The following is a 20,044-nucleotide window of genomic DNA, read 5'->3' as shown; positions in this document are numbered from 1 at the left end:
GCTTGTGTCCCCAAAACAAGACACAAGCTGAGTTAGTAATGTTTTATTCTGTGAGTGGGTGGGCTCGGGGGCCTTGTCACTTTTCATTCAGCCCGTCTCATCCTGCTGATCCAAGGTGAGCCCCTCTGGAACACTGACCATCCAAGCCTTTCTTTTGGCCCAGGGCTAGCATCTGGATAGGAAACCCTGGCCCCTGCTGTGCCCCCATGGGCTGGGGTGAAGAAAGGAAAGATCCGCCCTGCACCCAGTCCAGGTCCAGGGTGCCAGGCCGTTCACTGTGGCTGAGGGTCTTCTCTGTGGTCACCGCATTCTCCTTCACCAGGCACAGCCGCGGGGGCGCCAAGGGGTGACTGGTGAGAGATGGGGGAAGGGGTCCGGTCAGTCTCCTGTGGGCAGGACGCTTCCTCATACACAGGGATGCTTAACCTGATGGAGGTCTTGCCCCTCCACGCTGTGATCGTGCATAAGGAGGAACCCCACCCTTCACAGTGGAGCCAGGTTGTCTGTTTTTGAATTCGCCTCTGCCCTATCTAACCAGGAAGACGGGCTTGATCTCCGTACCTCCTTCCCCACAGCTCCAATGGGGGGGGGCAGCTGATTGCATGAGTTTAATTAAGGACTAAGAAGAGCTTGCCACTTGCCTTTGAAAAAGAATAAGCTTTTCCACTTGGAGGCAAACTGAGCGTTCTACTTCCAGCTCGGCCCTCCCTCCCTGCCGCTGGGCTGCTGGCAAACTCTGGCTTGCAGGGAGCCCGCACCCCCTTCTTCTCCCTGCCTGATGCTAAAGGATCCCTTATTCCTTGGGGACAGCGACAAGAGTCCGCTGACAAAGGAAGGTCTGAGCTAGTTCTGACCACTCTAGCCTGGCCCTAGGTCACTTCCCCTCTGGAGGCCTCAGGCCATCACCCGATGACCTGTAAAGTGGAGGTGTGGCTCTCAGGTATTTGGCAGGTTGAACATCAGATCCCAGCCACGTGCATGAATCCAAACCCAGATTCCCCAATCCTGGCTGCTTCCCCAAGGGAGCAGGAATGGAGGCCTCCTCTCTGAGGCACACTCAGTACCATCTCGGGACCCAGCGTGTAGCTGCGAGGCTTTGTTGCTCAGGGCCAGGGTCCGCACTTACCGGGGAGTCCAGCTGCCCAGAGCTCAGGTGGGCATGCAGCAGGGCAGCTACCTCCTCCTGCTCGGCCTCCAGGGCAATGGCCAGGGCACTGGTGCCCTCCTGAGGAACGACCTGGGTAGTCAGGTCCCTGATCCAATGCACGGGTAGTCTGCCAGCCCCCCGCCAGCCCCATGGTGGCTCACGTTGTCCAGGAGGGCCGGGTCGCAGCCCGGCTGGGCCAACAGCAAGCGGACGGTGTCCAGGCGCCCGTACTCACTGGCGCACATCAGTGCTGTGGCCCCGTCTGCATCCTGTGCGTTCACGTCTGCCCCACAGGCCAGCAGGGCCGCTACCATGTCCTGGCGGCCATGGCTGATAGCCAGCATAAGGGCTGTCTGTCCTGTCTGGGGGGTGGGGAAGAAGGGGACAGGGCTGGGGAGGGTTCTGGAGAAAAGGAGGTCAGAGACAAACCCCAAGTGGAAGTGACCCCCAGACCGGGAGCCAGGAAAGGCACGTCCACACACCTGGCTGGCCTTGGCGTTAACATCGCCCATGTGAAAGAGCCTCTGAACCACAGCCGTGTCCTCTTCTCGCCCCACAGAGGTGAGCGCGGCCAGCATGAGGGCTGAGTAGCCTGCCCGATTCTGGCGGTCGACCTCGCAGACCCCTGGGAGAGGAGGGAGTCCATTAACCAACAAGCTGACCCCCTCAGCCCAGCCTGGTTTACTCTCCTCCCCTCAGGCCTGCCATCATGACTGGGTCCTGAATTTACTGTTCCCTTGGCCCCTGAGGCTCCCTCCCCTTCAGGGTTCTGCTCAAATCTCTGCTGGTTTCAAACTGGTTCTGGGACTTGGTTTGGTTTTCTGTTATATCCCCCCAGTACCTAGAACACCTGGCACTTAGTAGGTGCTCAATAAACTTGATGTTCCTATTTTCACGGCTACCGCCCACCAGCTCACCATCACTGCCCCCTTAGAGAACTATGTCGACTGGCCCACCCTGGCGTCTGAATCCACTTGTTTGCATGCAGCAGATCAAGAGAAATTTGGCACAGTCACCCATTTAAGAGCCTCCCGTATCTCCCCATTGCTTCTGGAATACAGGCCATCATCCACTATGGCTTCTGAGGCTATTCCCTAACTTCTGTTCCTTGTGGAATCCTTTTCTCCAAGCCTGTGTTAGACTGGCTTCTGTTCCACCCCCCCCCCCCAAAAAGATAGGAACTCCTACCTACCCTGTACCTGTGAATGTGACCTTAGTTAGAAATAAGGTCTTTGAGAATGTGATCAAGTTAAGATGAGTCCTTATGGTAGACCCTAATCCAGTATGACTGGTGTCCTTAGAAGAGAGAGACAAGCAGAAGACCATGTGATGATGAAGAGAAGAGATCATCAGCCACAGGCTGCTAAAGACTGCAGGCAAGCACCAGCAGCTGGGGAAAAAGGCCTGGGACAGATTTGCTTTGAGCTCCTAAGATGGAACCAGGCCTGCTAATCTTGATTTTGGACTTTTGGCCTCCTGAACTACAAAAAAATGAATTTCCGTGTTTTTAAGCCAGCCACATTGAGCTGCTCTGTTGCAGCAGCCCAGGGAAAGAACACTGTTGCCTACCCTTCAGAGCTGAACACAAACGCTGGCTCTATTTCCTCTGGGATCACCCCATTCCCATCCTGGCCTCTCCTTCCCAGCACCTCTCTGGGGCGTGGTTACTAGAGTGGCTGTTTGATGTGGTTGTCTCCCACCTTTCAGAAGGTTCTATGAGGCCAGGACAGCTTGGGAAGAGGTGCACAGTGAGGGGTAAGAGGGGGTTCCCTAGTTATGGGGCGTACTGTGTAGGTGTTCACTGCTTCCACAAGCTTCTGTGACCCTAGTGGAGTGTGTGGGTGGGGAGGGGCTCATAGAAATAACCAGAGTGGGGTCTCTGGAGGCACCAGGGCACCCTCCCAACTTCCTCTACCCTCTCTATTCCCCTCCCACCTGAGGCCTTCCTAAGCTAAAGGATCCTAGTTCCTTCCTCCCCTAGTTATGTCTTATTGTGGTTTTTATCTAATTATGTCATGTTTTTACTTGATAATCTTGAGTCTATCTCCACTCACCCCCTCCCCACAGCACACGCACTCACACCCATACATTCACAGGAGCTTGCTCATTGATTGAACCAACACCTGAGGGTCTACGGCGTGCCATAATGGAGAGGTAGGGTGAGGTGAAGGAGGACCACGAGAGTTTGAAAGGGGACATAAAGGAGTAAATGACAGAAGGTGAACAAAGAGACTGGATGAGGACAGTGAAATGAGGAAGCAATGGCCAATGGTCCTGTGAGGGCCAAGGTTGTTAGGGCCAGCCACTGGGGCAACCAAAATGTTGGCGGGTGAGAGTTGAGAAGAGGGGTGCTGGGAGTGAGATTGTGGAGGGGGCGTCGTCTTCAGTGACATCAAGATCTCCGGGTGACCTTACAAGTATAAGGCTGACTTGGGGCAGAGGTCAAGATGAAGGGAGAAGCGGGGTCAAGGAACCAAGAAGCCTGGAGGCAAGAGGAATATTCCATAAGGATGCTGAAACTGGTGTGGATTAGCCTGCAAAGGAGAGCTGGCCTGGGACGAAAATGCGAGTAATGTGACCTCCTAGGAGGGAGAAGCCAGAAGGGGTGGAGAGAGTAGCAGACTGACCAATAAGAGGCTGCAAGGTAGGGTTGAGGGAGAAACAGGGAAAGTTCTAAGTGGAGAGAAGTAGCAAAGATACACAGCCCTGTCCAGGCCCTGCCTTCCAGGGAGGTGAGACAGCCCCTACACGGGGAGGACACTGAGGACGGTCCTAGGGGAGGGAAGACCCAGGTTGACGTGGGAGCAAGCAGACAGGGGCAGAGAGAATGTCTGGTGTGAAAGGTAGAAGGTATAGGGCAAGGTCTGGGGCATTGGGAGCTGGGGGCGGGGGGGGGGGGGTGATGCAAGGAATAAAGAGGGTCCATGAAGCCTTGGGCTTCTTGTGACTGAGCTGTGCCTTCCTTGCCGCTGCTGAAGCCCCCATCCCCAGCCCCCTTTTAGGCAGGAGATGCCAGGGAATATCGAGAGTATCTTGAGTATCGAGAGGTACATGATACTCTCGAATCATGTATCATCCCCCCTCCTGAGCTCCAGCTCCCTGTGTAGCTCAGAGCAACTGTGCCCTTCCCCAGGTCACCAAGATCTTCAGGGATGGGACAGATCTGTGTTTGGGTGGGGTGGGAGAGGGGACAGTGGGACCTGCCTTAGCCTGCATTGAGAGTGAGAAGCCTCCAAAGGCAGGACCCAGCAGACACTGGGCCTGAAGGATGGTGCCCAGGAGGGCTCTTGGTGGGCAGTTTGTGTACTGCCCACTGTCCCCTCCGCTCTGAGTCCCATGGGGAGAGCAGCTGTATGCGGGTGGCCCGCCCCCCACCCCAGCACTGTACTGGTGCCTAGTAGGCTCTCAATACAGGTCTTGTGGGCTCAGCAACAACCCAGAAGTGAATATCTCAGCTCCAGAGGGGGAAAGTTGGGGCAGGTAAGGAGCAAGCATGAGCAGGTGATAAAAATGTGTGAACCGGAGCCAATGTGAGACGTGGGGGTGGAGGAGGGCATAGTGGCCGGGCCTGGTTGGGTGCTCAGAGCCCTGACCTGAAGGCCTCCCCTCAAGTCTGGGGAGGCAGGTGGCTGGACAGAGGAGAGGGCCAGGGCTGGAGATTCAGGAACAGAAGGCATGGGGACCACTGACTGGCTGCCTGTGCGCCTGGCACTAAGGTACCCGTGTCATCACAACTACCCGGGGAGGGCCCTGTGGCCTCCCGGTTTCCCAGATGGGGAGGCCGAGGCTGGTGAGACTAAGTGATTCCTCTAGATTTAGGTCTAATTCCAGAGCCTGTATCCTGGCACCCCACAGAGTGAAAGGCCACCCGTGCACAGCTCAGAGGATGCAGAGGTCTAAAGGCCCTTGGCAATCCGCCCAGGACACGGGGGTCCTGTGCCCCAGGAGGAAGGCGCTGACCGGTGTCCAGCAGCAAGTTCGAGATGGCCAGGTTCCCATGGGACACGCTGTAGTGCAGGGCTGTGTTCCCGTTGCCATCGGCCAGGTTCACCACGTGGGCCAGCAGCTCGGGTCCCAGGCGCGCCACGGCGCCCAGCACCCCAGCCACGGGCTCCGCCTGAGAGCGCCGCTGGCTGGACACCCGAAACCACTCCTGGGCCACTAGGCGCGCCGCGCCCTGCCGGGACAGGAGGAAAGGCGTCAGAGCCGGTCCAGGTCTTGTGGAGGGGGGCCGGGAATCCGGCCCGGCAGGAAGGGTCGCTGCTTGTCTGAGGGTGTCGGTGGCGCCACACCCCTTTGGAAGAGGGACTACGAGCCAGTGTGGGTCCCAGGCTCAAGGGGGCAGGGATCCTCCCCTCTGGGAAAAGAGCCTGTGGGAGAACCTAGAGTGGAGGAAGGCGGTGAGCGCCTGCCTTTGGGGGGTATGGGAGTGGGGCCAGAGCTTGGGGCGGGCCCTTAGGGGAAACGGAACACTTCAGCGCTGTCCCGGGACGGACATGCCTTTGAGGAGCCGGGGATGGGGAGCAGGGGGGGTCTCGGCGCGAAGGGGTGGAACCTGGGGTCCCCCAACTCCAGGAAACCCCACGCGCTCCCTAAGAGGGCGTCAGGGGAGGCCCCGATGGGGCCCACGACGCCCATCCATGAAGGGCTCTCGTGGGCACTCACGCCGTCGCGGGCGATTCCGCGCGGCCGGCTCAGCTGCCGGTGCAGCGCTGCGCACGCCTCCCTCAAACGCGGGCTCAGCTCGCACCTGTCAAGTAGAGAGAAACGCTGGAGGGGTCTGGGTCGGGGGGGGGGGGGTGGGGAGGCGCGGGGCACAGGAAAGGAAGCAGCCGTCCCCACTGCCCCCACTCCACGTGCCTAACGCCGCTCACCTCCCCTGCGCACCCGGCTGAGGTTCTGCCTCCGGCTCGGGCTCGGGGTCCGGGACTTCCCTGCCGCTGTCGTCCCCGGAGCCGGAGGAACTGCTCTTTGGAGGATCGGCAGCACCGTCCTCGCTGTCGCTGTCGTCGTCCTCGCTGGAAGAGCTCTCATACCTGGGGGCAGGGCGGGAGGCATCCGCTGAGCCTCCCCGGTGGGCTCATTCTGGGGTCCTGCGAGGTGGGAGTGGCTGTCCCCATTTTACGTGTGAGGAAACGGAGGCCTTGCAAGACCACACCGCGAGTGAGGGGGCAGAGCCAGGATTCGAACCCCGGCCTACGTCCCTGCAGATGTCGCCATGGGGAGGGGAAAAGTGCTCACTCTCCGTTGAGGACCCCAACAAACTGCAGGCTCTTGGGTCCGGGGCTGGGTTGGGCGCCAGGTGTAGCATCTCTCCTCTTCATGATGGATTTGAGGGTGCCTGGCGGGGTCAGATGAGGGCACTGAGTCCCAGCCCAGAAGCCGTCAAGCCAGGGCTTAGCTAGGGGCTGGGACTCACCCGCGGGGGCCGCGACTCTGTCCCCATCCGCAGGTCCTGACGGCTTCTCCTGGGTCAGGGGAGGAGCCTCCGCGGGGATCTCGGTCTGTGTGGCCTTCGCGGCACAACCCCACGGGGTCTGGGTGGCTGCATCGCGCGGCTGGGGCCGGGCTGCCGCTGCCGCCTCTTCCTCCTCGGCAGCCTCGAGGGCCTCCTCCAGCTCGCGCAGCCGGGAGCGCAGGAGCTCGCTCACCCCGCGCTGGTGCTCCAGGCTGGCGCGCAGCAGCTCCAACTCGCGCTCGGCGGCGGCGGGCAACCCCAGCAGCGCCTCGGTCACCCACGCGTCCGCCTCGAGGGTCTCGGGGGCCGCCTCCACGCCGGCCTCCCGGGTCTCCGGCACTGCCTGGGCCCTAGCGTCCTGGGTCTCCGGCACGGCCTGGGCGCCAGCCTCCTGCGTCTGCGGCGCCCCGTCGGGTGTCCCGGCCACCGCATCGGGGACCTCGAGCGTGCCCTCACTGCGCCTGGAAGCCGACCCGTCGGGGCCATCGGCCCAGGGGCTGGCCTTGGCGCGAACACCGCGCTCGGAGGTGGCCAAGCGTTCGGTGAGCCGCCGCAGCTGAGCTAGCTTGTCGGGGCGCGCCTCGGCCTCCCCGTCGGGCTCCGGCTGCCCGCGCCCAGCCAGCAGCCGAGCCTTCTCGGCGCGCAGCGCGCGCACCTGCTCCTGCAGCTCCGGCAGCGCGCGCGCCTGTTCCTCGAGCTCGCGCAGGCGCCGCAGAGCCGCGGCCATCTGCTCGCGCACCAGCTGCAGTTGCGCGGGACCGGGAGAAGCGAGGGCGGGGTTGGAGGCGGGGCTGCTGCGGCCCGACCCACGCGGGCTGCGCGGGACGGCGCGGGCGGGGCTGGGCGCGCCCTCGTGCGCCTGCGCGAGCTCCAGCCGCCGGCTCGTCTCCAGAAGCGTGTGCTCGACGCGCGGGTTCCGCACGGGCACGCGCGGCGACAGCGGCTGCAGCAGGAGCCCCGAGGGTGCGCCCGGGGAGAGCGCGCCCGATGCTCCCCCATCGTCACTAGCCAGGGACTCGCTGGACGTCCAGGCGCCTGGACTGCGCGCGCCTGCGAGGCCAGCCCGGGGTGCTCTGGGGCGGCGCGCAGGCAGCGGGCCCGGGGCGCGGCGGGTGGCGGAGCCGCGCTCCAGCTCCTCCACGTACTTGAGGAAGTCCAGGTCGAGGTGGAAGCCATACGGTGTCTCCACTGAGTAGGGCGAGCTCGGGCTGCGGGCGCCCGCGGTGGGGCCGGGGCCCAGGCGAGGGCCGCCCAGGTCTGCGGGCACGACGGGGTGTGGGGGGCGTCAGGCTGGGGGGAGGGGGACGACCCGGGACAGACTGGACAGATGCATCCCCCACCGCCCGCGACAGTCCACGGCTCTGCCTGCACCAGACCCTGCACACCTGCCACTGCGCACGCGCGTGCCCGAGGATCAAATGCCTATCTGCACCAAATAGTCATGCGATCCCACCCTTAGTGAGCACCTACTATGTGACAAGCATTATTCTAGGCGCTGAGGACACATCAGTGAACAAGACGCACAAACATCCCTGCTTTCTTGTAGTAAATAAACATCATTCCAATGGTGCTTGCTTAGGGCAATAATAATAACAACAACAAGGTGAAATGGAGAATAACTGTGGGAGGCGTGACTTTGGCTCCAGTTATCAGGACAGGTTTCCTGCGGAAGGGACTTAAAAGTTGAGCCCTGAAATATGAGGAAACAGCTGGGGACAGAAGGTTCCTAAAAGAAAACAGCCCAAGCAAAGGCCCTGGGATATAGCGAGCAGGGTGGGGTAACAGCAAGGCTGAGGTGAGGGTGTCCCGCACAGAGTTAAAAAAGGGAGAAGGAAAGGAGTAGGAGAGGTGGGTTGGGGCCCAATCGTGGGGGGCTTCCTGGGCCACCATGAGGAATTGGGATTATATGAGACATGCGATAGGGCACGCCACAGGCAGGTTTTAAGCAGGGCCATGACATTATCCAGTGGACGGTTAGCAAGGGCTCTCTGGCTACATATGGAGAGAACCACAGGGCTGTGTCTACATAGGGGCGTCCACTATCAGTCTGTCCACACACATGTATCCCACTGTGCACACTCACCAGGCAGGTTCTGATTCAGGGCAAACTTGGCCATGTTTTCTGGAGTAGCTGTCAGACACACCCTGAAAAATGTCCCCAGAAGGGGTGAGGATGGGGCCAGCCCCATCCCTCCGGCTGTACTTCTGGAGTCAGCCTCGATGCTAAGTTAGAGTAAATAGACCCAAGAGCTCCTCCTTCCCCCCGCCCCCACCACCCTCCCCAACACATATGTCCTGTCCTCTCTGCTCCCTCAAGAAGCCTTGAAACTTTGGGATGAATGAATGCGGGGATCCCCAGGTGCAGTCCTCAGCTGGCTGGACAGGAAGAGGCAAGCAGGGCATCAAAAGGAGAAGAGAGGAGAGTGATGAGAAAACAAGAGGAGCTGGGAATGGGGGCAGGGGAGGGTCAGTCATTCCGACCTGCTGAGTTTCGTCAGTCCCCCAGGCAAAATTGGAAATGATGCTCAAAAGGATGTGCTGTGAACCTTCAGAAGGGGAAGGCGAGAGTTGGAAGCCCTTCATGGGCTCATTAAAAATTCATCTGGTCAGATTCTGCGTATGGAAAAAAAAAAAACACAACAGGGCTGTTTGAATTCTTTTTTCCTTAGAGGAATGCAAACAAGATATAATTGCGCATCTGAGTGTTTACCAAGTTGCTTGTGAGACTCTTGTAGGAATGATGGAGAGCTGAGGTCTAGCTGCACCAAGGATGCAAATCAATGGCTATCTATCTCCCTAGGATGTCTCTAGGAGTGTCACAGGATTCTGCCCTTGGCTTGGGGGAGCTTGTAATGGAACCACAAACACCCAGGTTGTCAGAGCTGTGGCTAGACATGGGGCTGGGGGCACTCTTCAGATAACATGATGGAGGCTTTAAAAAACTGAGGGAGGGGCGCCTGGGTGGCTCAGCCGGTTAAGCATCCGACTTTGGCTCAGGTCATGATCTCTCGTGTTCGTGAATTCGAGCCCCGAGTAGGACTCTGTGCTGATGGCTCAGAGCCTGGAGCCTGCTTTGGATTCTGTGTCTCCCCTCTCTCTCTGCCCCTTACCTGCTTGCACTCAGACTGTCTTTCTCTCTCTCTCTCTCAAAAATAAATAAATATAGGGGAGCCTGGGTGGCTCAGTCGGTTAAGCATCCGACTTCAGCTGAGGTCACGATCTCACGGTCCGTGGGTTCGAGCCCCGCATCAGGCTCTGGGCTGATGGATCAGAGCCTGGAGCCTGCTTCCGATTCTGTGTCTCCCTCTCTCTCTGCCCCTCCCCCGTTCATGCTCTGTCTCTCTCTGTCCCAAAAATAAATACACGTTAAAAAAAAGTTAAAAAAAATAAATAAACATAAAAAATTTTGTCATCATTCACATTTAACACATATGTGTCATCATTCACATTTTCCAGATGGGGAAACTGAGGCACAGGGCATCTAGATCAACCGCCTATGGGAAATGCCCCTAGACTGTGCTCCGCCCATCTCCTGGGGACCCCTTGCCGGTCCAGCCTCCACCACCAGATGTCTGCCTGGCATCTGTCCTCTCCCTGACACAGTGCCCAATGTGCCAACCCCCTGGGAACCTTTCCTATCACCCCTTCCAGCCTCTTGCATTCCTGAGCCATGGCCCATCAGCCATGGAGTAGCCCCTGCTCCACTGCCGAGGGGACCCTGCCACTCCCTACCTCTGTCCAGCCTGGGTCCCTGAAACCTCCCTCACCCCACCCTAAGGCAGGTGTGGGGGGGGGGGCCCTTCTGGTCCCAAAGCAGCTGCTTCCTGTCCCCTCACACTGGTTGAGAGGGGCGGGCCAGCGGGGGCAGCCGGTGATCACAGAGGACAGCCAGTGCCTCTCACAACTTGTTTTCAGGAAACTGTCAGGGAAGAGTTGTGTGGTGGAAAAAAACCTAGGCCAGAGCTCAGGGGTCCGGGCCTGCCTCGCACCGCTGGCAGTGTGACTCAGTGGGGTCAGCCTCCTCCTCCAGTGACCTGCTCACACCCAACTAGGAGGCCCTGAGAACTCAAAAAACAGCTGTGGGCCATCCCTAAGACGCAAATCAGCTGGAGTCGCCAGGCCCAGAAGCTGGGCTGAGAAAGCAGTGCTCCAGGAACGGTGAATAATAATAATAATAATAATAATAATAATAATAATACTTTTGCCATTCATGCTGGGCCAGCTCTATTATATGCAATTCATGGGTATTAACTTAAAAAAAAAAAAGTCCTAGCTAAACCCTCCGAGGTAGGTTTTCTTATCACTACCCTTTCCCCTATTGTCCGGGTGGAGACGCTGAGACACAGGGATATGAAGTGACCCATCCAAGGGCACACACGAGGCAGGATTTTAACCCAGGCAATTTTGCCAGTGTTTCTGCATTGGCCACCCACTTGATGGCCTTCTAGAGACAGCCCTGCCCTCCAGGGCAGGCGCAGAGAGCCCGAGGAGGGTCATCCCTCCCACCCTGCATCCCTGCCTATACCTGCGCGTTTCCCTGCTGGGGAAGCAGGCCCACACTTGGGCGGCCCCAGGAGCCGCAGCCTGAGCAGAGTGGGGGCGCGGCGGCCCTGCCCTCTTCTCCGCTCCCTGCCCGAGTTGTCAGCTAGATCGGATCCTCTGCCTGAGACCCCCTCATTAGGCCGTCAGAGCCGACGCCACACGCCCCCACTCCCGCCCCAAGGACTATTTCGGGACTCCGGGTTGTGATCAGGAAACCTGAGCGGTGGGGACTCGGCGGGCAGTGTGGATGCCGGTCCTGGGGAGAGGACGTCTCCCCGGCTTGAGGCCGCGAATGGTGGCACCCCCTTATGTTGGGGCGGGACGCTCAGAGCCCCGAGGAGGGGTTGGAGGCTGATGATGGTGGGAGGGGGAGGTACTCGGGTACATCGCGCCCCCCCCCCAACACACACACTTATACACACCCCACGACGGCCTCATAGAGACAGAGCGGTTTCCTACAGGAAACCCCGCCGGGCGGTTCCATCCGCTACCCATTGTCTGCCGGCCCGGAGGCCGTCCGTTCCTCCCCCCAACACCGTTTCCGTATCACCCCCCGCCCCCCGCCCCCACACACACCCAGGTCCACCGTGAGGGGCTGAACCCGTGTCCCCAAGCTCTCCAGGAGCGACGCTGGGAAAGTCCCGGAGTCTGTTGGGGCGCTAGGTGGCGAACAAGCCCCCCACTGGGCTCCTGAAGGGCGGGAGGAGGGCGATCTCACGAAGCCAGAGCCCCCAGCTCTGCTCGCTGCCCACCTGGGGCTCCGGGTGTCGGGTGGGGTCCCAGCCAGAGGACACGCAGCCCGCCCCATCGCAGGGCGCTGAGCCCGCAGAGGGGCGGGAAGCTCAGTACCCCTTCCCGGTACGTCCCCTAGTGCCCCCCAGAACCCCCGCCGGTGGCCCCGAAAATTTGGTGCTTTACCTGAAGCAGCAGCCCCCGCCGCGCCCGCACCCGAACCCGCCCCCTCGGAGCTCGGGGACGGATTATCAAGGCCCGGTCCCTAACTGATGGCCGCTCTAGCCAACCAGCGCCCGAGGCTCTCCGAGCTGTCCAATGGTGAGACGGGGTGGGCGGTGCTGGTCCGGCCCGAGTGGGGGGCGGGGCTGGGGGCGGGGCCTAAGTGACTGTCCCTGGGCCCGGGAGGCGGGGAGGAGTAGGTAGGGGGCGGGGCGGAGGGGACAACCAAGTCCCGCCCAGGGCAGGGCTAAGGAGTTTGGATTTGATCCGCAGGGCAATAGGGAGCCATGGGAAGACAACGGGAGACTAACCCAATGGGATTTGTGTGTTTGGAAGATCCTTTGGGCGGAAGCTAGAAGGACTGATGCTCATGTCCCAGTGTCTTGGAGAGGTACCAAGACCCTGGATCTTTCCTACCACAGGGTCTTTGCACAAGCTGTTCCATCTGCCTGCACTGTTCTTCCCTAAACACGTTCACATAGGCACCTTCTCCTATGTTGGAGGCTCGACCCGTGTGTTCCCACGCCCTAAAGCCCTAATGGGGTCCCTCTCCAGTCTCTGTCTTTCCCATTGCTCTCTTTTATTAAACTTGGTAGCTACTTTCACTATCTGAAACAAGAAGAATTTATTTGTTTACTTATTTGTCATCTGTCTTCCCCACTAAAGTGGCAGCATCATAAAACAGGGGACTGATTGATTTTGGTCACTGCTTCATCCAGTGTTCCTGGCATATAGTAGATGCTTAATAAATGTTTATTGAAAGATTTTTTTTTATTTTTTTAACGTTTATTTATTTTTAAGAAAGAGAGAGCGCGCGAGCAGGGAAGGGGCAGAGAGAGGGAGACAGGATCTGAAGCAGGCTCCAGGCTCTGAGCTGTCAGCACAGCTGACAGGGGCTCGACCCTGCAAACCGCAGAATCATGACCTGAGCCGAAATCCGACACTTCACTGACTGAGCTACCGAGGTGCCTCTAAAGTTTTGTTTTTTTGTGTTTTTTTTTTTTAATTTTTTTTAAGTAGGGGCACCTGGGTGGCTCAGTTGGTTAAACATCGGACTTTGGCTCAGGTCATGATCTCATGCTTCGTAAGTTCAAGCTCTGCTTTGGGGAGCCCTGCTTTCTCTCTTTCTCTCTCTCTCTCTCTCTCCCTCTCTGCCCCTCATGGGATTCTCTCTGTCCCTTGCTCACTTGTACCCTCTCTCTCTCTCTAATAAATAAAAAAAATAAAATAGAATATTTTAAAGGAGGCTCCATGCCCAATGTGGGGCTCGAACTCACCCTGAAATCAAGAGTTGCATGCTCTACCAACTGAGCCAACTGGATGCCCCTGTTGAATGATTTTAAATTACATTTGATTCTTTAATGCATTTCCCGATTAATTTAGCATTTATTGAGCACCTAATATATACCAGGCACTGTGCAGGTCCCTGAGGGGGTCACGATTCCTGCCATCCTGGGCCACAAAGCTGACAGGCAGAGATAGACTTTCAAGGCAAGGTGTATGGTAAAGGGGTGACAGGATGGGACAGAAGGAAAAGGGAGGGACAAACCCCTGAACTTCAGGGTCCAGGGAGGCAGCCGGCAGCCATGACACTTAGCGAATTGTGCTCCAATGGGAGAAACTGTACATGCAAAGGAGTAGAAAGCTCCAGACACGGGGAACTTTGTTTAGGTCAGCTTATTGGTGGGAGGAGAGCTGAAGGCACAGGCAGAAAGGTACATCTGAGCAGCGCCCGGAGCAGCTCAGACTTTATCTGATACAACGATACCCCTCCAGAGGCAGCTTCTTTTTTTTTTTTTTTTTTTTAACGTTTATTTATTTTTGGGACAGAGAGAGACAGAGCATGAACGGGGGAGGGGCAGAGAGAGAGGGAGACACAGAATCGGAAACAGGCTCCAGGCTCTGAGCCATCAGCCCAGAGCCTGACGCGGGGCTCGAACTCTCAGACCGCGAGATCGTGACCTGGCTGAAGTCGGACGCTTAACCGACTGCGCCACCCAGGCGCCCCCAGAGGCAGCTTCTTCTATTTCTAGATGCATTTGTCTTTTTTTTGTCCCAGTGCCACTCTGCTTTAACTATTGTAGCTTTAGAATATGGTTCAAAATCTGGGGTGCCTGGGTGGCTCAGTCGGTTAAGCATCCAACTCTTGATTCCAGCTCAGGTCATGATCCCTGGGTCATGGGATCGAGCCTGGAGTTGGGTTCTGTGCTGAGTGTGGAGCCTACTTGAGATTCTCTCTCTCTCTCTCTCTCTCTCTCTCTCTCTCTCTCTCTCTCTCCTCTGCCCCTCTTCCTGCTCATGGGCTCTTTCTAAGAAAGAGAGAAAGAAAGAAAGAAAGAAAGAAAGAAAGAAAGAAAGAAAGAAAGAAAGAAAGAAAGAAAGAAAGAAAGAAAGAAAGATTCAATATTTGATACTCCTCTTTTTACAAAATTCCTGGGCTGTTTCCATTGTCTTTGTCTTTTTTTTTCTAGCCTTTTGTTGGTTTGTGTGTGCGTTTTGTAGATGACTGTGGAGTTTCCTTGTGAAACCCAAACTGGAAATTTACAAGTGCTTTTATTGTAAAATAAAATACAAACGGGGGCACCCGGGGGGCTCCGTCGGTGAAGCGGCCGACTCTTGGTTTCGGCTCAGGTCATGGTCTCACGGTTTGGGAGTTCAAGCCCCGAGTCGGGCTCTACAGCTGGCAGTGTGGAGCCTGCTTGGCCTTCTCTCTCTCTTCTCTCTCCCCGCCCCTCACCCTCTTGTGCTATCTCTGTCTCTCTCAAATAAATCAATACACTTAAGTAAAAATACTTTTGCTAAAAAAAAATAAATACACACACAGAGCCAGATCCAAGAAACCACATAAACCAAGTACATAGTTTACAGAGTTACTGAAGAGGAGATTCCCAACCAGGGCTGGTTTTTCTCTTCGGGGACACCCAACAATATGTGGGAGACATTTTTTAATTGTCTTGATGGCGTGCGGGAGAGCTGTTTTTGCCATCTAGTGGGCGGAGGCCAAGGATGTTGTTAAAGGCACCCCCCCACACACACACACACACAGCCAAGAATCATCCGGCCTGAATGTCAAAGTGCTGAGATTAGAAACCCAGCTCGAAAGTGACCCTCATGATAACCCCCACCCAGGTCAACACGTAGCACGTCGCCAGCACCCCCAGAAGCCCCTCCCTGCACCAGGGCCCAGGCGCAGGGACGCCTCAGCTCCACAAAGTAACCACTGTTGTGACTTTTGCAATAATCGCTTTGTGTTTCTGAATCGTCTGTCACCCAAGGAGGAGTCTGCAGACATCGAAGTTTAGTCTTGCCCATTCAAAAAGGAAACGATCTGTCTTTTAAGTCTCTTCTGATTCACGGTGTCCCCCTCCATTCCTTTCCTTCCCTTACAACGAATCAATTGCCCAGCTCAGGCTGTTTGTCCCAGAGCATTTCCCACGGTCGGCGGGGGGGGGGGGGGGGGGGTCGCGGATCCCACACTTGGGTTCCTCTGTCCTCCCCATTCCCTGCGGATTGGCAGTTGGTTCTAGAACTGGGGTCAGACTCAGGCTTGTCCGGCACAGCTAGGGGGTTGCTGGGACCTTCTGTCGGAACACTTAGACTCTGATGGTGTCTCCTGCATGGGGCTGGCAGCCAGTGAGCTGGTGGTTCACTGCAGCTGCACGATAGAGGTGTCCTCCTAGTGTTTCTTCCTCATTTGTTAGCTAGAACGCTGTCCTTGCCAGATGCTGCTTATCACGTCCTATTTAGCTCCCAGTGGCGCATTCATCATAAGAAAGGCAAGACAGAGGCGCCTGGGTGGTTCATCTGGTTGAGCCTCTGACTCTTGATTTCCGCTTAGGTCATGATTCCAGGGTTGTGGGCTCAAGCTCTGTCATGGAGCCTGCTTGGGATTCTCTCTCTCTCTCTCTCTCTCTCTCTCTCTCTGCTCCTCCCCCACTCACTCACGCACTCTCTCTCAAAAATAAAATAAACCTTTAAATTTAAAAAATTTTTATTTTTGAGAGAGAGAGAGATACCACTCTGCAAAATAATGTATTGATTCCCCATCATCTTCTGAAGGTGATGAATTAGGCTTTTTAAAAAAGTCAGTATGGGGGCTCCTGGGTGGCTTGGTCGGTTAAGCGTCCGACTTCGGCTCAGGTCATGATCTCACGGCCCGTGAGTTCGAGCCCCGCGTCGGGCTCTGTGCTGACAGCTCAGAGCCTGGAGCCTGTTTCAGATTCTGTGTCTCCCTCTCTCTCTGCCCCTCCCCTGTTCATGCTCTGTCTCTCTCTGTCTCAAAAATAAATAAACGTTAAAAAAAAAAATTTTAAAAAGTCAGTATGGGGGCGCCTGGGTGGCTCAGTCAGTGGAGAGCCCGACTTCGGCTCAGGTCATGATCTCACAGTTCGTGGGTTCGAGCCCCACATGGGGCTCTGTGCTGATGGCTCGGAGCCTGGAGCCTGCTTCGGATTCTGTGTCTCCCTCTCTCTGCCTCTCCCCTACTTGTGCTCTCTTTTTCTCTCTCAAAATTAAATACACATTAAATAAATAAATACATACATACATAGTCAGTATGGGGCACCTGCCTGGCTCAGTCGGTAGAGCATGCAACTCTTGATCTCAGGGTTGTAAGTTCAAGCCCCATGTTGGGTGTAGAGATTACTTAAAAAATAAAATATTGGGGCACCTGGGTGGCTCAGTCAGTTGAACATCCAACTTCAGCTCAGGTCATGATCTCACAGTTCTTGAGTTCAAGCCCCGCGTCAAGCTCTGTGCTGACGGCTCGGAGCCTGGAGCCTGCTTTGGATTCTGTCTCCCTCTCTCTCTGTCCTTCCCCCATTTATTCTGTTCCTCTCTCTCTCTCTCTCTCTCAAAAAATAAACATTAAACAAAAATTTAATAAAAAATAATAAAATAAATTTTAAAAATAATAAAATCTTTAGGAGCTCCTGGGTGGCTCAGTCGAGTCAGTTAAGCGTCCGACTTCAGCTCAGGTCATGCTCTCACGGTTCGTGGGTTCAAGCCCCAAGTCGGGCTCCATGCTGACAGCTCGGAGCCTGGAGTCTGCTTTGGATTCTGTGTCTCCCTCTGTCTCCGCTCCTACCCCGCTTGTGCTCTGTCTCTCTCTCTCAAAGATAAATAAACATTAAAAAACTTTTTTAAACACAGCATGCTTCAACTGATGGGCCCACCTGGCCAGTGGGAGCCTTTGCAGGTTGTGAGCTGTTTGAAATGTCTCTCCTGGTCTTTGAGTGTTCTTGCTCTCTTGTATGACCAGACGCTGCAGCTCATCTTGGACTTCTGTCCCCGACCTGCATCAGATAGAAACTCCAAGAAACTCTAATTTCTTTGGGTGGGAAGTTATATTAGTTTGGGTGCTAAGAATGTTCATTACTGGGTTGGTCATGGTGTGCAGACTTTTTAGTGAACAGAGCTGGCTGGAATACATGTTATATTATACATATTAGATGCATACAATATAACATAACACATGAGATACGCAATAATCACTATATGATACAATATCAGGAGACACAATCAACAGAGTGGAAAGACAACCCACAAAATGGGAGAAAATATTTGCAAGTCATACCCCTGCTAAAAGATCAAGATCCAGAATATATGAAGAATTCGTACAACTCAACAACAAAAAGATGAACAACCCACAATTCAAAAACAGGCAAAGGACTTGAATATCTCTCCAAAGGAGACACAGCAGTCACCCTGCCCACATCCACAGTTTCACTTTCCGTGGCTTTGGGGAGGGGCTTTTTTGTAGCAGGAGCAGGAGGAGGAGTTTCACCTATTTATTTAATTTTTAAAAAGTAATCTCTACCCCCAACGTGGGGCTCAAACGCACGACCCCGAGATCGAGAGTCGCACACTCCACCGACTGAGCCAGACAGATGCCCCAATGCTGTACCTAGTTTTAATTTTTTTTAATGTTTATTTATTTTTGAGAGAGACAGAGAGAGGAGGCAGGGGAGGGGCAGAGAGAGGGAGACGCAATCCAAAGCAGGCTCCAGGGTCCAAGCTGTCAGCACAGAGCCTGATGCGGGGCTTGAACTCACCGAGTGTGGGATCATGACCTGAGCCAAAGTCGGACGCCCAACCTTCTGAGCCACCCAGGTGCCCCACTTTACCTAGTTTTAATTACCTGTGGTCAATGGTGGTTAGGAAGCAGACAGTTAGAAGGCCTAGAGGAGCCTAACCCTACATCACAATGCCTACCCATCATTCACCTCACTTCATCTCGTGACTTAGGTAATTTATCAGCTCCCATCATCACAAGAAGGAGGGTGAGTACAGCACAATGAGGTATTTTCAGAGAGAGAGAGAGAGCACATTCACACGACTTTTATGACCGTATATCATTGTAATTGTTCTATTTTATTATTAATTATTGCTGTTAATCTCTTATTGTGTCTAATTTATAAATCGAACTTTGTCATAGGTATAGATGCCCAGGAAAAAACATAGTATATATAGGGTTCCACACCATCCGCAGTTTCTGGTGTCCATGGAGGGGTTCTTGGAATGTCTGCCCGGTGGATAAGGGGAGAATTCTGTGTACAATACAATGCTGTATGAGCACGTGAAAAAATGCTCACCGTCACTCGTCTTTAGGGAAATGCAAATCGAAACAGCAATGAGATAGCACCTCCCACTCACTAGGACGGCTATTACCGAGATAAATGTTGGCGAGGATGGAGAAATTGGAAGCCTCATCCATTGCTGGTGGGAACGTAACTGTGGGAAAACGATTTGGTAGTTCCTCAAAAAGTTAAACATAATCTTTGAAAGGTTATGTTTTTTTCCCCAGGTTTCTAACATCATTCACGGTGGAAAATGTGACCCTTCTCTGTCCCATCCTGTCCAGATGAGGCTTGAGCCAGAGAAGAGAGAGGGGCTCCTGGCCATGCCAGAACTCACGGGAACTCATTGGAAGCCACTTTCAGTCCCTCTGCCAGATCAAGGGCTCCTGAAACTCCAGAGCCGCCATCGCCCCAGTCTGGAATGTTCAGCTGCTCCAGAGAGGCTGTGCCTACCCACCCCCCACCCCCAAACAGTCACTCCCAACCCTGAGGGCAGACTGGCCCCAACTGGGAATCTCAAACACCAGGATCTCCTTCCACCCACTCCCCAGCCTCAACCTCCAAGCACCTCTCCAGGCTCCAAATCCAGCTGGTCCACATCCTATTTGTTTCACTGCCGGAATAGTTCTGGAATCCACGTCTGGCTTATCCAAGACCCCATCACCCCAGTCTTCGCTGCTGCCCTCCTGCCCCAGCCCCAGGTTTGAACAACTTGTATCTTTCACCAGGCAAGAGGGGTGCTGCAGTTTCTCTTATGGGGCTGGGTCTCTTCCTCAGCCTGGTTGAACGTTACACGAATGTGTGTTTCATTGTTACTCCTTACCTTCACACGTGTTAAAAGCAGCCTTGTGTCCTTACTCAGTATTTATTTAAAACAATGAAAAGCAACCAATCTGGACAATGATGCAGGCGAGAAACTAATGATGGAAAGTTTTAGGAAAAACAGGATCTTTGCATAACTCCAGTGTATCCGTCCATAATATAACATACTGATTACAAAGGAGAAAGTTACAAGGCTACAGATGAGAAACAGACAGACAAGGTCCCCACCAAGGCATCTTAGTTAAAATGGCCCTTAATGGGGCAAATGAATATCGATTGCCTCCTGATATAATGCACGGAGGACAGACACATCGTTATCCTTTGGTGGCATTCTTCCCGAACATGCATAACCTGCATCTAATCATGAGGAAAAGTAAGACAAACCCAACAAGGCCATTCTATACAAGGATTGGATTATGATCTTCAAAAATGTCACTGTCATAAAAGACAAATAAAGGGGAAAGAATGTTCCAGGTGAAGGAAATTAAAAAGGCATGCATCCAAATGCAATACATGATCCTGGATTGGGCCAGAGAGCAGAAA

The 20,044-nt window shown here is 55.1% G+C and overlaps 1 protein-coding gene across 2 annotated transcripts; it reads right to left on the bottom strand.

Moving 5' to 3' along the window:
* Positions 1-28: 28 nt before the first annotated feature.
* Positions 29-9,239, bottom strand: KANK3 (KN motif and ankyrin repeat domains 3). Of its 2 annotated transcripts, XM_047096938.1 has the most exons (11): positions 9,087-9,239; positions 8,689-8,750; positions 6,567-7,862; positions 6,389-6,488; positions 6,022-6,183; positions 5,813-5,897; positions 5,108-5,324; positions 1,630-1,772; positions 1,309-1,509; positions 1,127-1,225; positions 29-350 (listed from the first exon to the last, which is right to left on the bottom strand). In XM_047096938.1, the coding sequence occupies exons 2-11, from the start codon at positions 8,720-8,722 to the stop codon at positions 273-275; spliced, it is 2,415 nt and encodes an 804-aa protein (XP_046952894.1). In that variant the 5' UTR covers positions 8,723-8,750; positions 9,087-9,239; the 3' UTR covers positions 29-272. The 2 variants fall into 2 exon arrangements, with proteins under 2 accessions (XP_046952894.1, XP_046952893.1); XM_047096937.1 differs by lacking the exon at positions 9,087-9,239 and having other exon boundaries at positions 8,689-8,829.
* Between the last annotated feature and the right edge of the window lie 10,805 nt (positions 9,240-20,044).

This window comes from Lynx rufus, unplaced genomic scaffold (assembly GCF_022079265.1).
Source record: "Lynx rufus isolate CCGP_SWC_20201006 ecotype Redwood Valley unplaced genomic scaffold, mLynRuf1.p SCAF_4, whole genome shotgun sequence".
Taxonomy (NCBI): Eukaryota; Metazoa; Chordata; class Mammalia; order Carnivora; family Felidae; genus Lynx; species Lynx rufus.
This window is presented reverse-complemented; position numbering and strand designations above follow the sequence as displayed.